Source organism: Cherax quadricarinatus, chromosome 4 (assembly GCF_038502225.1).
Source record: "Cherax quadricarinatus isolate ZL_2023a chromosome 4, ASM3850222v1, whole genome shotgun sequence".
NCBI classification, from domain to species: domain Eukaryota; kingdom Metazoa; phylum Arthropoda; class Malacostraca; order Decapoda; family Parastacidae; genus Cherax; species Cherax quadricarinatus.
Genome location: NC_091295.1, coordinates 3,050,966 through 3,075,311, shown reverse-complemented (window position 1 = coordinate 3,075,311; position 24,346 = coordinate 3,050,966). Strand labels below are relative to the sequence as shown.

The following is a 24,346-nucleotide window of genomic DNA, read 5'->3' as shown; positions in this document are numbered from 1 at the left end:
TAGTAGTTTAGCAGCTGTGACAAACATGATCGTCCTGCTCGAAATGCTGGTTTGGGCTATGCAGATAGTGCTGTTCCATGAAATTTGAAAACTGCCGTCTCATCACTCTGTCGAGTATTTTTATGATGTGGGAGGTTGGTGTTACTGGTTTAATTTTTAGATATTGCTCTACTACCTCCTTTGTGCTAAGGAGCTATGTTTGCACTCTTTAAAGTGTATGGTATTTCACCTAGGTCAAGACTCTTTCTCCAGAGAATACTGAGGGCTCTTGCTAGTGGTAATTGGCACTCTTTTATATATATGTCATTCCATGAATCTGGTCCAGGTGCTGAGTAAGTGGCCATGATTTCAATTTCTTTTTCGAAATCTATGGGCTTGGTACTAATGTCAGTCTGTGCGGCCATCCGCTGAAGTGAAAAACGTTTCCGCATTTGCTACGGTGTCCTGTAGCTCGATCACTAGTGCACTCAGCTCACACACTGAGATCCGGGGTTCGAATTAGGGACATGTTTCCATACGACACTTGATGTCTCTTATTTTCAACTTTAATACATAGAATTTCTATTGTATCATCCGTATAATTCAGCAGTTCGGTGCAACAGAAAGTATCTTTCCTACTCCTCCCAGTGACTTATTAATTCTGTCACATCAATACGTGTTATAGTTTTCTATCTATATCTCTCCATGTAACACATCCCTTGTATATGCTTCTGTAAATGTTCCAGACATGACATTCGCTTCTGAAAGGAGCCCACTGACTTAATTAACTTTGTCGTTTTTATTTGATTTCAAACCCTGAATATTTACAAGGAGGAAGCAGGATTTACCATTTGGGATGTTTTGATTTACTGTGTGTTTAGTTAGAACCACTGATGATGTACTACCTGGTATAGCCCCTGGTATAATACCTCTGGTTTCTCCAGTGTTGAGTGTGCATTTGACTGTATATTCGACCCTGATGGGCGGATGCCTGGCTTGGTATGTCGCACTATTGAGCCTCTCTGCAGCATTTTCCCATTTTGCCTCTTTCTTTGGTCTGATCGTTTCTCTTTATGTCTAACAAAAAAAAAGCTGTTTATTTTACATTTCCTTGTTTTCTCTGGAGCCGCAGCAGAAAAAGTGCAAAACAGGATCCTTCAGTAGAAATCATGTCAGGTGCTCATCATATTACCAGAGGGTGTACCTCGACCACAACAAAACACGAGAAGAATGAAACAGAGAATACAAAGACATAAGGAGCAAGAAAGAGAGTCAAGGACAGAGATGAGCACAAGAATCCAGACTCAGGAGAACCAGCAAACACAACCTCCCTCAAAACCACCCACAGAACACCCTCCACCCATTCATCTTCACTGCAACCAAACAAATTAACCCAAAATAACCAACGCTTCAAATCCACAGCCACTCTCCAACACAAACTCCACCTTCGCATTAGCCTCCCACAATATTCTGCCAGGTCTCCCGCTTCCCCAGCCCTCACAAACCCCCAGAACACATTATTGGAAAGAACCCTTAAGGTGTAGTACACCAACACAGACGGAATAGCAAATAAATGTGATGAGCGGCACAAAAGACTCATGGAGGCATCCCCCAGACATCATAGCGCTCACAACAAGCTTACAGTGATGATAAAAGATGCAATCTTTCCATCCTGGTAGCAGATCCTGAAGAAAGATTGAGGGAACAGAGGGGGAGAAGTGGCACTGTTTATCAAAAACAAATGGGGATTCGAGGAGATGAAAGGAATGGACAGAAGGGTAGCAAGGGACTACACAGTAAGAACACTTCAGACTAAAACAAGAGTATCATGAGAGCAACAGAGAAATGGTGAACACTATGGCTGAGGTGGCCAGAAGGGCTTATATGGACAGGGCAAAGTTACTAGTTTTGGGAGATTTGAATAACAAGGAGACAGACTGGGAAAACCAATAGCCCCTTGGGGAAAGATAAGATGATGGAGGTGGTGGTGGGAAACCTCAAGCAACAAGTTATGGACACTACCAGAGAGAGAGAGAGAGAGGAGAAGATGAATCAGCAACGTTGGGCCTTATATTCACCTAGAGTAGTTCAGACATTGTGGACATGAAATATAAAAAGCACCATGAAACTAGTGATCACGTAGTCCCGAGCTTCGAATACAGTGAAGAGTTAAAAGTGGAGAGCGAAGCAGCACGAGTAGGATGGGAGAAGCCAAACTACAAAATAGAAGACTACACAGGCATGAGGAATTTCCTGCATAAGGCACAGTGGGAAAAAGAACTGGTGAGAAAACAGTAAATGAAATGAATGAATACATGACTACAAAATGTAAGGAAGCAGAGGAAAGGTTCATACCCAAGGGCAACAGAAATAGAGGGAAGAACGGAAGGAGCCCTAGGTTCACCTAAAATTGTAGAGATGTCAAAACTAAGTGTGCTAGAGAATGGAAAAAGTATAGAAGAGAAAGGACCAAGGAAAATAAGGAGCTGAGCCGAAAGGACAGACAAGAATATGAATGGATAAGGAGGGAAGTTCAGTGGCAGAATGAGAATGACATAACATCGAAAGCCAAATCTGACCTAAATCTGTTACACAGCCACATCAGGAGGAAAACAACAGTCAATCACCAGGAAATCTGGCTGAGGGAAGGTGAGGAACTCACACAAAATGACCAGGAAATATAAGAGAGCTTTACGGAGGTAATCTCGGTGCAGACAGAAAGACTTGAAGCAAACTGTAGAGTACACCAAAATGTACTGGACACACTACACACAACCAAGGAGCAGGTGAAGAAAGTGGTATGTGAACTAGTTGCCTCGAAGGTGGTGGGCCCAGATAATACCTCTCCGTGGGCCCTAAGAGGGAACAGGGTCATTGTGTGCCACTTTCAACAATTTTCAATGCATGTATCGTAACTGGGTGGCTGCCTATGGTGTGAATGACAGCAAACGTAGTGCTGATTTTTAAGAAAGAGGACAGACAGGCGACATTAAATTACAGAGAAGTGTCACCGACATATATGGTATGTAAAGCCATCTGGAGAAGACTGATGGTACATCTTGAAAAGAATAACCAGCACAGTTTCAGGCATGGGAAATCCTGTCACAAACCTACTGGAGTTCTATGATAAGGTAACAGATGTAATACAGAAGAGATAAGGATGGGTAGAATGGATTTCCTTGGATTGTAAGAAGGCTATCGACATAGTTCTCCTCAAGAGATTGGTACAAAAGCTACAGGAGCAGGAGGAATTGCAGGAAAAGCACTGGAATAGGTCAGTGAATACCTGACAGGAAGGAAACAACGAGTGATAGTACGTGGCTAGGTATCAAATTGGCTCCATGCGTCGAGTTGGGTTTCGCTAGGGTCAGTCGTAGGGCTGGTTATGTTTCAAGATCTACGTTTATGTCTTGGCGCCTTTCGTTCATCCCCTGCTGAAAGCCTCTATGCTGAGGCAAATGTTCCTTCCTTAGCCAAACGTCGTGATGCTCATTGCTTTCGTTACTTTGTCTGCTCTCATGACCTTCGTTATTTGACTGGTGCCCCTGCTTCCTCCGTTCGTTTTCTCTTCGTCTTCACTCTGGTCTTCTCTCCAGTTTCCTCCCTTGTATGTTCATGTATCGTCTGCCTTTTCCCTTCCCCCTTGAGAGGTTTCAACGCTTCGTGTCTGCTCTCCCCAACTGCCATGCGCTAAAGCCTTCAAAACTACGGCTACTTCTCGCTCTCTTCTTCTTGATCACTTCCGGTCTCATGCTCGTGCCGTCACTGTTTATACTTGGTTTTAAATCTTCTGACGGTGTTGGGTTCACAGCGGTGTTTCCTGACGATGTTATCCGGGGTCATTTATTATACTCAGCTAGTATTTTTACTGCTGAGTTGTATCCCATCCTCATAGCGCTTCTCTGTATTACATATATGTCTCCAACGGCGTTTGTGATCATTTCAAATTCCCACAGTGCTTTACAGGCCATTAAACAATTTGATTTCCCTCATCCATTGGTCCTTCGTATTCAACTATGGTTGCTCCGTGTGGCTAGCAAAAACAAAGACGTTGTTTTCTGTTGGGTCCCTGGACACGTTGATATGCTGGGCAATGAACAGGCAAATGCTGCTGCTTCGGTTTTCTATAGAGGCATTCCGTTCAGGGATTATTTTACCGTTATCTCTGCCCATCTTCGCGGCCATTGGTCATAACGGTGGCCGGACATGCACCATAATTTATCACACTCTATTAAACCACTTTTGGGTTTGTGGCCATCTTCTTACCACCATTGTCGTACTCGGGAGACTGCGCTTTCCCATCTCCGCATCGGCCACACTCGCCTTACGCATGGGTATCTCATGGAACAAGACCCTGTTCTCTCTGAGGTTTGTCGGGTCCCTATTTCGGTTCTTCACTTTCTTGTGGACTATCCGGTTTACCATCGAGCTCGCAGGATTTGCTTCCACCGATGTCGCCGCACTACCACTCTTACCGTATCTTCCCTTCTTGCAGACTGCCCTACTTTTGACTTACGATCACATTTTGACTTTTTGTTAGCAACTACTTTACTATACGAACTTTGACACATAGCCCCTAGCGTCCCTTCCAGCCCTTTTCTTCCCTCATCTCTGATCCCCTCTCTACCCAGCTGTTTATAGCCCCGGCACTATTTTCTGCCCCGCAGTACTGCATGACCTTTCTCGGTTTAGCGCTTTTTTTGATTATAATAATATACCTAGTTGGATGAATCTTATTATAGGCAGCTGGCCCAGTGGCTAACGCACTGGCGTGGAGTTTTACGAGTCGCTCTCAATGAGTTCAAACCCCACCCTTTCCTTGGTTAGTCTCACTGTTCATTGCTACAGATATCTTTCTTTAATAACACAGTCCTATACGAAAATGATAATCTTAAATTCAACAAACACAATTAATGATAAAGATAGAATCACAGTCAATACTTGGGACAGTCTCACCCTCATCTCAGTTCCTCTAGTGCTAGGGATAGTCTCTCCTAGAACACTACTGATACTAGGGATAGTCTACTAGAACACCACTACTGCTAGGGATAGTCTCTCCTAGAACACCACTAATACTAGGGATAGTCTCTCCTAGAACGCCACTAATGCTAGGGATAGTTTCTACTAGAAAGCTACTAATACTAGGGATAGTCTCTTCTAGAACACCACTAATGCTAAGAATAGTCTCTCCTTCAACATTACCAATTCTACAAATAGTCTCAGCTTCATGGCAATACCATGAGTGACTCACGAAATCGTAATGACACGATTGCTAACGCGACGGGCTGGAGTTTTGAGACTCTCTGACCGCGGGTTCAATCCCGGCCGGGGTATGGTTTAATACCATGAGTGCTAGGATAAGGCCACCTTCATATAAATACCACGAGTGCTAAGATAGTCTCAGCTTCATCTCAGTAACAAGTGTGCTAGGAATAATCTCACCTTCATCTCAAAACCTTCAATGGCGAGAGAAAAGAAGTCAACAAACGTGGCATTCATTGCCTTCAGGATAGAATACAGTGGCAATGCTTTCATTTTTATACCAATGTTGTTGTAGTTTGTAATGTGTCCAGAAATTCCTTTATCTCCACTCGGTCTGTAAAAGACATACATTTCATTAGGTTAAATATTAATAGCTAAATATTAATGAGCTAAATACTCAGAAGACCCATATGGATGTTAAGAAATATTTCTTCTGCATATGGGAGATCAGGAAACGAAAGGAACTGGGTGAAAAGAGTTGATGGGAAGATTAATTGCATTTAGGAATAGGTTGATTAAGGGGTCAAGAAAACTTGAACCTACGTATGAGACAAGGAAAAGAGCAAGAAATTAATGTCAGTAGCTATAAATAGGTGACTGCACATGCATATGTATTAATTGTACATAACGTACATACGTATTCTCACTCCTTACAGTATAATTTGTTTTGAAAGAAGAAGAAGAAGAAGGTTAAAAAGAAGAAAAAGGAGAGAGAAAGAGTCTACATAAATTAAAAAAATCAGGTGTTTGGTGTTTCACTGAGACAAGATAAAACCTCTTACGTGAAAGTAATTTCAGCGGAATAGTTTTTGACGGCAAGTGCAGCGTTTATTGAGAAAGCTTTCCTTTCTTTAAACAAAAGTTGGTGGAAGGTCTTGGGGTTTGGTTCTATGAGGAGTCCCGTCCAGCCGCGGTTTCTCTCCAAGAACAGTGTGTTGCTGTGGAACTCTCCGTCCACAGCTCCTGCCTCGACGAAGAATCCATATTTCTGAAAAGCAGAAGTAACGTTTCTTTTTATCCAAAAGCATATTTCTCCTAAGACGAATCATTTCTATCTCTTTAACGAAATACCGAATTAACACAGCACTCTTTCTCTCTCTCTCTCTCTCTCTCTCTCTCTCTCTCTCTCTCTCTCTCTCTCTCTCTCTCTCTCTCTCTCTCTCTCTCTCTCTCTCTCTCTCTCTCTCTCTCTCTCTCTCTCTCTCTCTCTTTCTCTCACTTTCTCTCTTTTTTTAAGCAGGTTTTGACAAGGTTAGGTTAAGGATCCTAAGCTTTATTACCAAGTTATTTACAGGTTAAGGATTCCTAACTTTATTAGCAAGCTAAGAGCTGTTACCTACATCAGCTCATTTGAAAGCATTTTTATTGTTATGAGACATACAAGTAGGGAACAGGATGAAGTTGGAGCCATCTGTGGGCCAGCATTTTCATTTGATCAACTGACTTTATCTCGTTGACATCATTATGCTGTACGAATGTGTTCCATACTCGAGTCATCCTGGGGAAAAATGATCTCAGATGAAGTGACGTTCTGGAGAAGGATACAGCCAGAGTGAAGTTGCTGCTTTCTGCCCGTCTTGTGGTATAGAAGCTTGCTTCACGCTTTCCTCGAAGTGGATCCAAGTGTGGTACTTTGACAATATTGGCCTTGTACATAACAGTAAGGCCACTCACATCCCTCCTGTGTTGAAGGCTGTGCTGAAATGACAGATCTATCCAGGATGAGTCCAGGCGAGAGATGAGACGTCTTGCTCTGTTCTCTACTCTGTCAAGCAGTCGCAGATGAGAGGGGAGGGGGCAGGCAAACCATGTAGACGTTTTGCCATCCAGTGGCTTTATCAATACAAATTCCAGGACATAATTTGAAGACAGTAGAACTATATACAAGTCCCTCAGCCTTGGAGTTGGTGCGAAGAGCACCATAGTCGTGGAGTTTCTGAAGCAGGGGCAAGGAGCCTGGCGCTTATATACTAACGTCAGGTGGAGAAGGGACGTGTAGTAGTCACTGGTAGGCAAGAGTTCCCAGTGGAAGTAGGTCCTACTCAAAGAGATGGGTTGTAGTAGTAGTAGAAGGGTCGTAGCCATAAAGAACCCAGTTATGTACATGTCCTAAGAATCAAGATCCCATACTTGTACAACTTGTCAGACACTGCAACATCATGGAATCTTGATTCTGAGGACATGTACATAACCTTCACGACTACGACAACTACTACTACAACTAACCCATCTCTTTGGGTAGGACCTACTTCCACTGGGGAATCCCGCCTACCAGTGACTATGCCCTCGTCTGCTACACGTCCCCTTTCCACCTGACGTTAGTATATAAGCGCCAGGCTCCTTGCCTCTGCTTCAGAATTTCCACGACCACGGTGCTCTTCGCACCAACTCCAAGGCTGAGGGACTGATTACCTCATCTTCTGTATATAGTTCTACTGTCTTCAAATTATGTCCTGGAATTTGTATTGATAAAGCCACTGGATGGCGAAACGTCTACAATAAAGATACCCAGATGTTGCACATGTGTCTTAATTTCATCTTATCGGTATTGTATACCATTCTTGTACAACCTGACTAGCTTGTGCTACTAGGTCAGATGCCGTGCTCCTTCCTTAAGTGAATGTGACTGACCTGTCTAGGTTAAGGCACTGGCTTAAGCCGGTGAGAGAATTGGACCTGCCTCGCATGGGCCAATAGGCCTGCTGCAGTGTTCCTTCTTTCTTCTGTTCTTATAAAGATTGAGACACTTATGCAACATATGTGAATCTTTATTCAGGAAACGTTTCGCCCCACAGTGGCTTCATCAGTCCAGTACTGCACCTACTACATTCATAGAACACTTAACTCTGACATAAACCCTCCCCTCAAACATCTCCTTACCAACCTCAAAAGAACACATGACCATAACACAAGACACAGATCACTCTTTGATGTTCCTCGTGTCCATCTCACGCTATGCAAAAACTCAATGCACATAAAAGACCCTAAAATCTGGAATTCATTACCTGTGAATATAAAAGAAACACTGTTTATAAATTCAAGTCTCTTCTCAAAAATCACTTACTCACCCACAACTAAATAAATACTGAATAATTGTATCTCATAAATTGTATCTCGTAAATGTTTCTCATTATTGTATCTCATAAATGTCTAACCTGTGACCCAATCAAACTTTATTTTTTAATTACATTACCTAACAGAATACTCCATTCTACTGAATGCTCAGCAACACAGTCTTTGTAATACTCATTTGTGCTAAATTGTTATCTGTTTACAATAATGTTTTTACCACTGAATATATCATTGCTTAGTTAATCTTAAGTTAATTTTAAGCCTGCCCATAATGCTTTGCATACAAGGGGCTTTGGCATGTTGCACTGTAATAACTGTATTCCTTTGTACTTCACTGTATCATGTTCAAATAAATAAATAAATAAATAAATAAATAAATAAATAAATAAAAGGAGAGGAGGAGTTTGAGGTAATAAATCACTCAGCCTGGAGTCGATGTATTCAGTCCAGTATATTCAGTACAGTATATGGCCGTAGACGTGGGTTATATACTGTAGTCAGGTGATAAATTAGACATGTGCAACTCTTGGGTATCTTTATTGAGGAAACGTTTCGCCACACAGTGGCTTCATCAGTCCATACGTAGGAGAAACATGAAGAACAGGAAGAGGATTCTATTCAAGATTGATGGACTGAACACATCGACTCAAGGTTGAGGGACTGATTACCTCATTCTCCTCCTGTTCTTCAAGTTTCTCCTACGTATGGACTGATGAAGCCACTGTGTGGCGAAACGTTTCCTCAATAAAGATACCCAAGAGTTGCACATGTGTCTAATTTATCAACATGTCGGTTCTCTGAACCATTCATCTACAAATTGTTTTGCATATTTTAAAATCACCTGTTTACTGTGATCTTATTGCATTTATCATATAAATGATAGTTGACAAGTTATTTTGAACCAGTTTTAGTTCTGACACACAAAAGAACCATTGAAGGACTCGAGAAAATGTTAAGTAAAAGGACAAAAATGCGTCTAATGTGACAGTTTATTGTGGCAACGTTTCGCCCTCCAGAAGCTATATCAAACTTGATAAAATGTGGTCAGGTGGCCTAGTGGCTAAAGCTCCCGCTTCACACACGGAGGGCCCGGGTTCGATTCCCGGCGGGTGGAAACATTTCGACACGTTTCCTTACACCTGTTGTCCTGTTCACCTAGCAGCAAATAGGTACCTGGGTGTTAGTCGACTGGTGTGGGTCGCATCCTGGGGGACAAGATTAAGGACCCCAATGGAAATAAGTTAGACAGTCCTCGATGACGCACTGACTTTCTTGGGTTATCCTGGGTGGCTAACCCTCCGGGGTTAAAAATCCGAACGAAATTTTATCTTAATCTTGAATAGAATACGGCATATGTGCGGAGAAGCAGCTTATAAACCGTAGGCAGGAGAGGTGCAGTAGACGTAGGTGGTGTTACATTTGTTCAATGTGGAAGTAGGTCGTGCCCAAGGGTTAGGCAAGTGAAGAATTCCACATTGGACAGATGTGACATCACCTACGACTGCTGCACCTCTCCTGCCTACGGTATATAAGATACTTCTCCGCACTTATGCTGTATTCTGTTCAAGATTGATGGACTGACCACATCGACTCAAGGTTGAGGGACTGATTACCTCATTCTCATCCTGTTCTTCAAACTTGATAAAGGTCCTGGAGAGCGAAACGTTGCCACAATAAAATGTCACATTAGTTGCATATGTGTTCTTTTACTGAACATATTGTCGGTAATATTTATACACTCGAGAAAATAAAGCCCTGGGAATTATTCGGCGCTGTCCCATAACTACCAAGATACTAAATATGATGAGAGAATTAAGTATACCTAGTGTTGCTGAAAGAACACATGAAATCGAAGTCGTGCCAGGTCTGAAGCTGCTGCTTGGTGATCAAAACAATGTCTTTTATAAATTACAGCTAGAACATATAATTCATGGGACAAGTGAGTGAAGCTACATTCATATTAATGTCAAATATATAAAAATGTATGGACTAAATTAGCTTCATCATGCTAGGAAAAAACAGCTTTCAGTGCCTCCTTGACAGATAACAGCTATCGATATCTCTGTGACCGCTAACTTCCCCAAGAAACTTATCATACACAATCCTTAACTTCGATCACATTCTAAAATGAGTTCTCTGGAACACATACAAGACATCAGGACAAAGAATATCACACAGACTGTCTACGCTGATGGCTTCCTTAACTCTGACAGCAGGAGGGCGGGTAGTGATGTTATTGTAAACCGGGCTGATGGTATTATAATAGCCTGAGACTTGAATGTAGCACGTGTGTGAAGCTAGGCACAGATATTCACAAACTGAGAATTGGATTGCAGTCAAATTTCTGTGAATCCCCTGTCAAACAGGACTCAAGGAGCATGACAAAGTTGATGAATTACCGAATAAGCATTAAATAAATAGAATGCTGAGTATAATTTTGTGTTTTTTAAAAGAACCCCTTTTAGCATCAGTGAAAAACTAGCAAACGAGCTTGAACAAAGTATAACAATACAGACAGCAACTAGCAGATCCATTATCGATCATAATGAAATGTCTCAGGTTAAATATATCTATAGAGAAAGTAACAAAGTCAGTAGATTGCAATATGTTGTGACTGCTGTACTAAGGCTTGGCTATAAGTATCTCTGCCAATACGGATTGTATGGAGTTCTCAATGACAACTCCATACATTTATGGCCTACTGATATGTAAAAGAGCGTTGAAGAAGATTCCTGACAAGAGGTTAAGTTACGATGTAGAAGCCAGTGTTCTGGCTGAAATTTTTAGATATGCACATAAGTGATGATACTAAGATCCTGCGTGTATGGATTTCTTCCTCCTTGGTAATGATGCGCGACTCATCAAATGCCGGACGTGTGGGAGAGAGCAAATGTAGTCCCAATTTTTAAGAAAAGAGACAAACATATAGTGTTAAACTAAAGACCCGTATCACTGACATGCATATTATTTAAAATTATGAAGAATATAATCACGAAAGCACTTAGAACGGTGTTGTCTCTTAAATAACTTTGGAATAGCAAATCCTCTCACAAACCTACTGGAGTTCTACGACAAGGTAACAGAAGCAAGGGAGGTTAGAAGAAGGCTTTTTACACACTACCGAATAAAAGAATAGTTTAAAAGCTAGAGGAGCAGGCAGGAATAACAGGGAAAGCACTACAATGTATCATGGCACATGTGATGGGAAGGAAACAACGAATGGCCGTCCGTGAAGAGGTGTCGGAATGGTTATATGTGACAAGTACTAGGCCAGAGCCATTTCTCGTGTAAGTGAATTACATGCAGAAAAGAAGAGTCCACGGTATCCTTGTTAGCAGGTGACGTGAAATTAATGAAAATAATGAAAGCAGAGGCGGACAAGGAAAGGCTATAAACGAATCTGGACAGGCTGAAAGTCTGCTCAGATACATGGCTCTAAGAGTTTAACCCCAACAAGTGCAAAGTTATAAAGTTTGGGGAAGTGCAAAGATTGAGTACAGGTTCGGGGGGCATATGCTGCTAACCTCACAGACATGGGTCACTTGCTCAATATTTGGGTATCTCTGTTCTGGAAACGTTTTGCCAGCCAGTGGTTACTTCAGTTCAATGCAGAAAAAAATGTGGAAGGCGAGGAGGACTTTGAGGTAATCAGTCCCTCCAGAATACAATTCTGGTAAACGAAGTGAAGGTATGGTACACGAACGCAGAAAGAAAAACGAATAAGGTGAGGACTGGCATGAATCATGGAAGCAACCCAAGACATCATAGCTCTCACAGAAACCAAGCTCAATGGAATGATAACAGATGCAATCTTCCCAAATGGATATTAGGGCTGCATTGCTCACCAAAAACCAGTGTTGATTTGAAGTGTTGGAAGCAGTGGACAGAAGGGAAGGAAGTGACAACATAGTAGAAACACTTCAGACTCGGGGGGAGAGGGGTTCAAGTTGGTGATTGCAGTCATGTACAACCCACTGCTGAATAGCAGGAGGCCAAAAAATGAGTACGATGAGAGCAACAGAGCAAATGTTGATACACTAGCTGAGGTTGCCATAAGGGCCCACATGGGCAGGGCAAAGTCACTACTTGTGGGTGATTTCAATCACTAGGAGATTCACTGGGAAAACCTCTAGCCAAATGGGCAACCAGAAACGTGGAGGGGCTAAGATGATGGAGGTTGTACTGCAAAACCTAAAGCATAAACATGTTAGAACAGGGACACTATCAGGAGATGAGAGGATGATTCTGCAAGGCTGGACCTCATATTCACCTTGAGTAGTGCCGACACTGGGGACATCACATATGAAAGGCCCCTTGGAGCTAGTGATCACGTGGTCCTGAACTTCAAAGACATTGTAGAGCTAAAAGTGGAGAGGGAAGCAGCAGGAGTATGACAGGAAAAATCAAACTATAAAAGAGGGGACTACACAGGCATGAGGAATTTTCTGCAAGAGCTACAGTGTGAAAAAGATCTGGTGGGAGAAACAGTAAATGAAATGATGGAATATGTGACCACAAAATACAAGGAGACAGAGGAGAGGTTCATACCAAAGGGGAACAAATCAATGGGAATACCAGAATGAGCCCATGGCTCACCAAAAGAGTAGAAAGGCCTAAACTAAGTGTGCTAGAGAATGAAAAAATTATAGAAGACAAAGAACCCAGTAAAATAAGGAGACAAGGAGGGATCCCCAGCAGCAATACAAGAATGACATAGCACTGGAAGAGAAATCTGACCTAAAGCTGTTGTACAGCCACATCAAAAGGAAAACAACAGTCATGGTTTAAGCACTCAGGCTGAGAAAGGAAGGAGGGGAGATTACAAGAAACTAACAAAGAGTGTGTGAGGTGCTCAATACGAGATTTAAGGAAGTGTTTTCAGTGGGGACAGGAAGAGCTCCAGTAAACCGGAATGGTAGGGTATACCAACAAATACAGGACACACTACACAAAACAGAGGTGGAAGTGAAGAGGCTGCACAGCGTATTAAATATCTCAAAGGACCGGACATCTCTCCATGGGTTCTGAGAGGGGGAGCAGAGGCACTGTGTGTACCACTAACAACAATCATCAACACATGTATGGAAACAGGGCAACTGCCTAAGGAGTGGACGACAGCAAACATAATCCCAGTATTTTAAGAGAGGAAGCAAATAGGCTGCTTTAAACTACAGACTAGTATCACTGATACATATAGTATGCAAAGTCGTGGAGATGCACATGAGAAGAATGGTGGAGAACCTAGAAAGAAATGAGCTTATACACGATAATCAGCACTGCAGAGAAGGGAAATCCTGTGTCACAAATCTACTGGAGTTTTAAAAAAATGTGAAAGATGTAAGACATGAGAGGGATGAGTAGACTTCATACTCACGGACTGTAAGAAGACTTTAGACACACCTCACCTGCCGACAGTATATAAGTCTCCACACCATCGCTTGTTCTTTACATTGTTTTAGACTATGAAACATGTTTCCTTTGTGTCTTACTTGCCATGTACATACGTACATGAATACGTACGTACATGCATATAAACATGACTACAAAAAACTAATTTATATAGTGTTTCTGTTTTACAGTTTCATTATGGTACTTCAGTATTCCTGTTGAGTGTATAGCGGTAGAGGCGGGTGGTTATGGTATACAGGGATACCTTTCTTAGATCACACACCTACTGAATAAAACCATTTTACTTCGTGCTACATCGTAAATATATTTATTTACAGCTGAAATACAGATAATATAGGACAAAATATGAAGAATGACAAAACTATACGTGATATACATACAGACAGTACAGAGAGTAAATGAACTGAGATAATTCTCACCATGCCCATCAGAATGTTTCCATCTGCGTATCTCGACTGACCAGACTCGGAGAAATGTTGTGTCCCAGGATTACTGAGATTGTAGGGTTTGTTTGTGGGTGATATTAACAGATGACGGATGTAGGAAATCAAAGCTGGGTCCTCCTGGGACGCCCCTTGGTATGTCTTCTCAGTTAAAACTCGTTCACCAAATATATTCCTTATAATATCTGTAGGCAGTTGCATTATTAATTTCATAATACTGATTTAAAACACTAATGAATGAAACCACCAACATGTTTTTCTAAAATATTAAGAGTTGCAAAAAGTACAAATATTTCCCAGAGAAATTAAATCAAATAATAGTATCTTAAGTGAACGAATTAAGACTAAAACTTATTTTGTGAGAGGAGACGCATCAAAGGAGGAGCAAAATATTCATATTAATTAAAGCAGAGATACAAAAAAGGGATAAATGTTAAATGAGACGGTAAAATGAAAATAACATTTAAGTTCAAAACAAATTCCTAAGGTACACAATTTCTAACAACAATAGCCTATTGGTTTTCACATACGAAAACACGAAGGCTAACCTTGCAAATAACAGTTATAGAGATAATCTGTATAAAATAAATTATATATGATCACAGTCACCGGGAACATAATTATCATGCAAGTAAACAAATTCTAGGAACACCGCACTTTTTTTATGGAAATTTGCTAACTAGCCTCTTTAATATATTACACCAAATGAGTGTGATGCAGGAGATGTAAATCCTGTCATCAAATAAGCCTGGGAAGGGTAGCCCAAAATAAAAGAAAATCTTTCACCATTATTCACATTATCAGTGCCTTGCTAGAGGGGCACTGATACTACAGCTCAAAACTACAAATATCACCACCTCTCCTTCGTAGTGCAGGCACTATATGTTATGGAAGTGGGACCCAACCTGTGTTTATGTATCTGTAACAGTTACTCTGGAATAACTAATTATATTGAATTGATGCGGGCACAACTGTTTTAATGGCCATAAGGCAGATTACTCTTAGGGGCTGAGAGTCAGCTGAGTTAAGCCTGCTTTTCTCAATATAGTAGGCTGCTCTCTAGACACACGCACATTAAAATAAGTAGTTATTAAGTTGTATTTCTTTTGTAAAAGTAAAATAAGGTGTGGTAATGGGAAAAACATTTTTTTTGGTGGCTAGATAATTGTACATTGCGACAGTCTTTTGGTTGTTTTGGGTGAGCTTCTAGGAGTAGCCTAACTTGGTCTTGCTCTCTGCCTCACTCTGCTGGTGGCTTCAAGCTGGTAGGATTCTCCTTGTCCTTCTTACTTCTGGGAAGGCTGAGCGCCCCCTCAGAGGTAAGATGTATACCTTTAAGTGATGTAACCATTGTACCCAGGGTGGCTACAGTGTGTCAAAACACTGGGTTAAGGCCCTAAAGAGAAAAAGAGGGCTAATTGTCTCAGTAGGAACCACGTGATTGCTGGAGCAGCTAAGAGTTGGGTACATGTTTGTAAGGAATAGGCAGAGGCGAAACCTGTATATTTTGTATATATATATATATATATATATATATATATATATATATATATATATATATATATATATATATATATATATATATATATATATATATATATATATCAATAACAACACTGCACTAGCCAAGGATTCGAACCCATGCTGCTTTGGCCTGCCTCATGATGAGCAAAAACACATGACGCCCTTATCCACTGAACCATACGATCCTTAAGAGTAGGGCATCCAGCGGAACTGGATGTTGTACTCCCTACCCAAGGACACACGATGGTGTGGATGACTCTAGGCTAATTTCATTCTAGTCCCTGTTTGGTGTACTAGTTCAACGAACGGTATTTTATATTATTGTGACCACGAACGAGTGGTATTGATCAATAACAACACTGCGCTAGCCAAGGACTCGAACCCATGTAGTTTGTGACTATAGGAGGGTGGGTGCAGGAGGAAAGAGGAATGACTGGTGGAATGATGCAGGAAAGGGTACTATAAAAGAGAAAAATGTAGCTTATGAGAGGTTTTTAAACAGCAGAAGAAACATAAGAAGGGCAGAGTATATGGAAAGTATAAGAAAGGTGAAAAGAGTGGTGAGAGACTGCAAAAGCAGTGCAAATGATAGAGTGGGAGACGCACTGTCAGAAAAATTTTCTGAGAATAAGAAAAAAAAAATTTGAAGTGAGATAAACAGGTTAAAAAATCTTAGGGAACGAGTGCATTTGTCAGTTAAAAAGAGTAGGTGAGTTAGTAGATGGGGAGCTGGAGGTATTGGGAAGATGGTGGGAATATTTTGAGGAAGTTTCAAACGTTGATGATGAAAGGGATGTGGTAACTTCATGTACTGGTCAAGGAGATATAACGTCTTTTAGGAGTGAAGAAGAGCAGGATGTGAGTGTGGGGGAGGTGCGTGAGGTATTACGTAGAATGAAAGGGGGTAAAGCAGCTGGAACTGACGGGATCATGACAAACATGCTAACAGCAGGGGGAGATACAGTGTTGGAGTGGGTGGTATTTTTGCTTAATAAATGTATGAAAGAAGGGAAGGTACATAGGGATTGGCAGAGAGCATGTATAGTTCCTTTATATAAAAAGGAAGGGGCACAAAAGAGATTGTAAAAAATATTGGGAATAAGTTGACTGAGTATACCAAGTAAAGTGTATAGTAGGGTTATTGTTGAAAGAATTAGAGGTATGAGAGAGAGCAGGACTGCAGATGAGCAAGGAGGCTTTAGAGTGGGTAGGGGATGTGTAGATCAAGTGTTTACATAGAAGCATGTATGTGCACAGTATTTAGATAAAAGTAGGGAAGTTTTCATTGCATTTATGGATGTAGAAAAGGCATATGACAGACTGGATTAGGGGGGAATGTGGCAGATTTTGCAAGTGTATGGAATAGGTAGTAAGTTACTAAATGTTGTAAAGAGTTTTTATGAGGATAGTGAGGCTTAGGTTAAGGTATGTCGGAGAGAGGAAGATTACTTCCCAGTAAAAGAAGTAAATGCTAGGGTGTTCGGTAGTGGGGGTGGGATTAAATTATGGGGAATCAAATACAAAATGGGAGTTGACACAGTTACTTTTTGCTAATGATACTGTGCTTATGAGTGATTCTAAAGAAGAGTTGCAAAGGTTAGTGGACGAGTTTGGGAGGGTGTGTAAAGGTAGAAAGTTGAAAGTGAACATAGAAAAGAGAAAGGTGATGAGGGTATCAAATGATTTAGATAAAGAAAAACTGAATATCTCATTGGCGGGACGGAGTATGGAAGAAATGAATATTTTCAGATATTTGGGAGGTCACTTGTCAGCGGATAGGTTTATGAAGGATGAGGTTAACCATAGAATTGATGAAGGAAAAAAGGTGAGTGGAGCCTTGAGGTATATGTGGAGACAAAATAATGTTATCCATGGAGGCAAAGAAGGAAATGTATGAAAGTATAGTGGTACCAACACTCTTATATGGGTGTGAAGCTTGTGTTGTAAATGCTGCAGCGAGGAGGCAGCTGGAGGCAGTGGAGATGTCGTGTCTAAGGGCAATGTGTGGTGTAAATATTATGCAGAGAATTCGTTGTGAGGAAATTAGGAGGAGGTGTGGAGTTACTGAAAGTATTAGTCTGAGAGCTAAAGAAGGAGAGAATGGAACAAAGTAGAATGGCATGGAGAGTATATGAATCTTTAAGGGAAGGAAGGCGGGGTAGGGGTCATCCTTGAAAAGGTTGGAGGGAGGGGGTAAAGGAGGTTTTGTGGGCGAGGGGCTTGGACTTCCAGCAAGTGTGCGTGAGCGTGTTTGACAGGAGTGAATGGAGACCTGAGCAGAGTAATATTTTGTGAAAGGATTTGGGGAAACCGGTTAGCCAGACTTGAGTCCTGGGAATGGGAAGTACAATGCCTGCACTTTAAGGAGGTGTTTGGGATACTGGCAGTTTAGAGGGACATCTAAACCGTCGCATCTCAGCACCTCTGCAAAGATAGTGATAATTATGTGTGAGTGATAGTGAAAGTGTTAAATGATAACAGATATTCTTTTGTTTTTTGGATCACGACCGACGTGTTTATATATATATAGATATATATATATATATATATATATATATATATATATATATATATATATATATATATATATATACACACATAATGTGTGTGTGTATTTATATTTTATTTCCAGTTTTTACTTAAATATATATGTGTATGTGTGTGTACGTTTGTGTGTGTCTGAGAGTGTGTGTTCGAGAGCAACAATATCTTACCTGCATCATAAAAGTTTATTACTTGCAATGGGTATTTACTGGTGCCAATAGTGAAAAATATTGTGAGGAAAACCATTGCAAAGATAAAGAGAAGAGCTGCACCACAGAGCTTCCACAACCCATGATGAACACTCTGCATCCTGTACAAAAATATTACATATTATTCTTCTGAAATACTCGGAAAATAGCCAGTAATGAAAATTTTGAAGTAACATAGAATAAATAGAGAGAGAGAGAGTTTGTGTGTACTCACCTAGTTGTGGTTGCAGGGGTCAAGTCACAGCTTCTGGCCTCGCCTCTTCACTGGTCGCTACTAGCTCACTCTCTCTGCTCTATGAGCTTCATCATACCTCTTCTTAAAGCTGTGTATGGATCCTGCTTCCACTACATCACTTCCCAGACTATTCCATTTCCTGACAACTCTGTGATTGAGAAATACTTCCTAACATTCCTGTGATTCATCTGAGTCTTCAGCGAGTGATGATATGAAACGAGGTGATGAGCGGGTTCATTCCGAGGTCCGATGCTGTTTCTGGTATATGTGAATGACATGACGGAAGGAATATACTCAGACGTGTGCCTGTTTGCAGCCGATGTCAAGATAATGAGAAGAATTCAATCGGAGGGGGACCATGCGCGACTACAAAGGGATCTGGACAGGCTACAGGCCTGATCCAGCGAATGGCTCCTGGAGTTAAATCCCGCCAAGTGCAAAGTCATGAAGATCGGAGAAGGGCTTCGCCCTGCTCGCATGAGCCCTTCTGGCCACATCAGCCAGTGTGTCAACCATCCCTCTGTTACTCTCATCACACTCTTGCCTTGGCCTTCTGCTGTTCTGTGGTGGGTTAAACATCACTGCAATCACCACCTTGGGACCTCCAGACTGAAGTGTTCCTATTATGTAGTCGCTTCTCCTCTGTCTCCTCTCCAGCTCATCAAAATTTCATTGTTTTTTAATTAATGGCCAGTGTGTGTGTGTGTGTGTGTGTGTGTGTGTGTGTGTGTATGTGTGTGTGTGTGTGTGTGTGTGTGTGTGTGTGTGTGTGTGTGTGTGTGTGTGTGTGTGTGTGTGTGTGTGTGTGTATGCGTGCGTGTGTGTACTCACCTAGTTGAGGTTGCAGGGGTCGAGTCCAAGCTCCTGGCCCCGCCTCTTCACTGGTCGCTACTAGGTCACTCTCCCTGAACCGTGAGCTTTATCATACCTCTGCTTAAAGCTATGTATGAGTTCAAATTCAATGGTCGCAGCAGTTCAAATTCAAAGTTTATTCTCTATAAAGATTACAATGTTGAATTTACAGAATTTGGTTGTTGTGTGGTTTACATGTAGTTAAATAATGATTACAGAGTGTACCACTAGAACGCCTAGCATGGCTAGGCATTTCGGGCAGACTTAGTTTAATTCTTTATTTTAAAATATTACAAATTATGAGGTAAGTTGGTATTATGGCTAAGTGACTAAATACTAGTTTGTGAGTTTAGCAATGTGAATGCTTTTGTTTTGGCACAGTACATAGTTTCAGTATTGGAGTATCATAGGATTCATTATTTTAAGATTGAGATTAATATTTCTGTTTATGGTCAAATGGGTGAGTGAGTGTAAGTGTGAACCACCAGGTGGTATTCGTGTAGTTAGTTGATGGGGGTTATCAGGGAGATAAGATGTTTTCTAATGGTAGTTTTGAAGGTGATGAATGTGTCTGCAGTTCTAGAGTTCTCAGGTAGGGTGTTCCAGATTTTAGGGCCTTTGACATACATTGAATTTGTGTAAAGGTTTAGTCGGACATGGGGAATGTTGTAGAGATGTTTGTGTCTGGTGTTATGCCTGTGGGTTCTGTCACAACTATCAAGAAAGCGTTTTAGGTCAAGGTTGATATTGGAATTTAAGGTCCTGTAGATGTAGATTGCACAGTAGTAAGTGTGGATGTACTGAACAGGGAGTAAGTTTAGATCTATGAAGAGTGGGGGGGGGTGTTGCCAGGGATGGGATTTAGTGATTATTCTTACTGCAGCTTTTTGTTGGGTTATTATTGGCTTTAGGTGTGTTGCTGCAGTTGATCCCCAAGCACAAATAGCATAGGTGAGGTATGGATAAATAAGTGAGTGGTATAGTGTGAGAAGGGCATATTGCAGCACGTAGTATCGTATCTTGGAGAGGATCCCAACTGTTTTGGATACTTTTTTGGTTATGTGTTGGATATGGGTGCTGAAATTCAGGTTGTTGTCAAGGTATAGGCCTAGGAATTTGCCCTCATTATGTCTGGTAATTAGAGTGTTGTCGATCTTAATGTTAATTTGTGCATCTCCTGCTCTGCTATCAAACATAATATAGTAGGTTTTGTCAGTGTTAAGCGTAAGTTTATTGGCTGTCATCCAAGTCGATATTTTGATCAGCTCCTCGTTAACAATGGTGTTGAGGGTGGCAAGATTAGGGTGAGAGATGACATAAGTCGTGTCGTCAGCAAAGAGTATGGGTTTCAGGTGTTGGGATACGTTTGGAAGATCATTTATGTATATGAGGAAGAGCAGGGGACCAAGGACACTTCCCTGCGGAACTCCAGTATCAAGTGGCCGTGTTGTTGATGCTGTGTCTTTAACGGTAACTTACTGATACCTATTAGTAAGGTAAGATTTGAAATAACAAGCGCATGGCCTCTTATACCGTAATGATCAAGTTTGTGGAGTAGGATGTCGTGGTCTACTGTGTCAAAAGCTTTTCTTAGGCCAATAAAAATTCCTAGTGGATATTCCTTATTTTCCAATGCTGTGTAAAGCAGATCTAGCATTTTTATGATTGCATCATTAGTGCTTTTATTTTTCCTAAATCCAAATTGGCAGGGGTTGAGTATGTTTTGTGCTGTTATAAATGAATATAGTCTCCTGTGCACGAGTTTCTCAAAGATTTTGGATAGCAATGGTAAGTTTGATATTGGCCTATAGTTGTTTAAGTCTGTAGGGTCACCACCTTTATGTATTGGTGTAACCCTTGCCATCTTGAGTAGTTTCGGGAAGGTGCTAGTTTCTAGTGACTTGTTAAAAAGTAATGAAATAGCATGCGAAAGGATATGGGCCACTCGCTTGTACAGTAATGGTGGGACATTAGACAGATTCCCTGAGTTGTTTTTAAGTGACTTTATAATCTCGGTAACTTCCGAGGGCTCAGTTGGTGCAAGATAGAAGGAATTTGGGAAATTCCCATCTATGTAGTCCCCGGCATGGGCATTAGTATGTGGGATTTTATTGGCGAGATTAGATCCTATGGTTGAGAAGAAGTCGTTTATCTTGTTAGCTGTGTCAGTGGGATGTAGTGGTGTTTCATTAGGTTTAGTTAGGACAATATTCTTGTTTTTTATCAGTTTGTGGGTCCCTAGAATCAGAGAGAGTGTTTTCCAGGTCTTTTTTATATCTCCTCTAGTGTCTGTGAATCTACTGGAGTAGTATAGTTGTTTGGCTTTCTTTATTACTTTGGTGAGAACTGATGAATAGTGTTTAAGAATATCTTTGTGTATTAAGCCCTGTCTATATTGCTTTTCATATTGGTGTTTCTTGTCAATGGATTTCAGAATGGTACTGGTTAGCCATGGGCAACCAAGCCGTTTGTTTGTGATCTGTTTCGTTTTTATAGGACAATGTTTGTTGTATAGTCTAAGTAATTTGTTAAGAAAAATGTCTGTCCAGTCATCAATACCATTGGCCTTGGAGAATTCTGTAGGCCAGTCAACAATCTCTAGGTCTGTAGTGAACTTCCTTATTGAGGCTTCGTCATGGAGTCTAAATGAGACTTTGTTGTATTCAAGTGGTGGTTTATTAATGTTTGTCAGGAGGAAGGTAGGGTAGTGGTCTGTAGTGCTATCTGTGATTATCCCTGATTGTTGATGAAATCAGTTACAGGCTGATCATCTAGTAAGCCAAGGTTGATGTTGAAGTCTCCAGCTAAGAGAAGGTGGTGCTTATTCATTTGTCTGTTTGTTATTAGTGACTTTAATTTCTCACTGAAATTTGGGATGTTTGTGTGAGGTATCCGGTAAATGGCACCGATTATTATAGGTGTCTTAAGGTTTTTTACAGTAAAATTAGCAAAAATGTATTCCCCATATTCATCACTAAAGCAAGTGGTGCTAATACAAGATAACTGGTTAGAGTAATAGATTGCAATACTACCCCCAACTTGGTTTGGTCTGCAGTTGTGAATTGCTGTGTATCCTGGTAGAGGGTAGATATCTATTGTGTCCTGCTTAAGCCAGGTCTCACTAAGAATAATGCAGGAGAAGGGTGTCTTTAGTGATTCAAGGAGTGCCAGGAGGTCATCATAGTGTTTGCTTAAGGACCTGATGTTGTAGTTAAGTACTGATAGGCTTTTAGCATTGTTTAGGATAGTGCTGGCTTGTGATGCTGTGTAATAAAGGCAGATACTTTCCAATAGGTTTTGATTGGGTGTCAGATTATGGAGGTTTAGATCAGGGTCAACGTGATCATCTTCACTTTATCATCCCACACAAGAAGCATCCGTCTCTCAGCGAGTTATCCTGATATCGTGTCTGCACGTTTGAGCATCCAGACACAGGTACAAGCAGGATCCAGCCGAAATTTGCCGAATTTCTTCGAGAATTGTAAGTGGCGTTCCAGTGACCCCACGCTACAGCATCCCACACTGTTTCTCAAGTCACGTGTTCAGCGTCACTTGTATGTTGCTGTTGTTGTTCAGCTCAGCACAGCTGTTTCAGCAAGCCAGAGGTGAACTTTGTGGTAATTTCTGCGTCCAGTGTGTTTCCCTGTGTTTGTGGGTGGGAGAGGAGGAATGGCCAGATGCCTCCCTCGCCATACACTCACCCATGCTCCTCGCCACCACACTACCATACACTCACCACTACTCACTCCCTCTGCTGTGTTTCCGCTGTTTTCCATGTGAATTCATTGCCAGAGCTGTGTATCCGAGTGCCCAAGGCCACTCGAAGCTACGTGGATCAGCATGCAACATAGATCAGCAAGCCATGCAGATCGGCATGTCACATAGATCACGACACCACGTGGATCCCAACGCCATGTGGGGCGTGGGTGATGTCACGTGGATCTACAAGCCTCGTGAGTTACCAGATGTCCCAGGCCACATGCTGTGGTCTGCTGCCCGCATCACATTGACGTCACCGACGATGCTGCCCGACTTCATGACGTCACGATGTCTGCCTGACGTCACCTCGAGATGTCTGCTGACGTCACAGTGCTGCTGACGTCACCTCGAGACATCACGCCTGACATCACATGATGTCACATCGAGTGTTTCTAGTAATTATTTCAGTATTGTCGAGAAGATTGAGAGAAGATATATGTCGTGTTAATTAATTCCTCTCAGTCAATGTTCTCACATGTTAGTGTATGTCTTAGTGTCAGTTTTGTGCACAGAAAAGCATCATTTGCTAGTTTAAGCCATATTGTACCACATGTACTGTGGGTGTGTAAAGTTTCTGCGTGTCCAGTGAGGTCTGAGCCAGACCTGAGTAGCACCACTGTGCTAAGTCACCCGGTGTGACCAGTGCGTTTGACAGCTGTTATCTCAGCTCTGACCCCGAGCCCCTCTTGTACAGAAAGCTCTTATGCTCGTCACTCACAGATGTTCTGCGGAATCGTACCTGCTACGATTCCCATCGAGATTTGTTTCACCTCACCTCCAGACCTTCAAAATGCAGTTATATGTAGAGAAACAAGTCTGCTGAGAGAATGACACTCATCAAGCTGCAGTTTAAGCCCTGTCGGCAGGCGCTGTGTCAGCCTCGTGTCACAAGCTTCGGTGAGCTCCTGCACAAAGATGATGTCACTTTGACTGCTAGCTCGCTCACTGCAGTCTGGTGTATGCTGTTACGACTCCCAGATGTTTCGCCGAGTCGTCTCTGCCACGACTCGCTCCACAACTCGCTCCACGCTCGCCGGCAGTGACAGCCAAGTGACAGT

The 24,346-nt window shown here is 41.6% G+C and overlaps 1 protein-coding gene across 1 annotated transcript in view; it reads right to left on the bottom strand.

Moving 5' to 3' along the window:
- Positions 1-24,346, bottom strand: part of LOC128684238 (protein Star) — a 45,842-nt gene that overhangs the window by 2,183 nt on the left and 19,313 nt on the right. Inside the window, exons 2-5 of the mRNA XM_053770412.2 lie at positions 18,404-18,543; positions 14,142-14,350; positions 6,024-6,229; positions 5,422-5,575 (exon numbers count right to left, since the gene is read on the bottom strand). Coding sequence (XP_053626387.2) covers positions 5,422-5,575; positions 6,024-6,229; positions 14,142-14,350; positions 18,404-18,542 — 708 coding nt within the window. The 5' untranslated portion in view covers position 18,543. The remainder of the gene's footprint in view (positions 1-5,421; positions 5,576-6,023; positions 6,230-14,141; positions 14,351-18,403; positions 18,544-24,346) is intronic.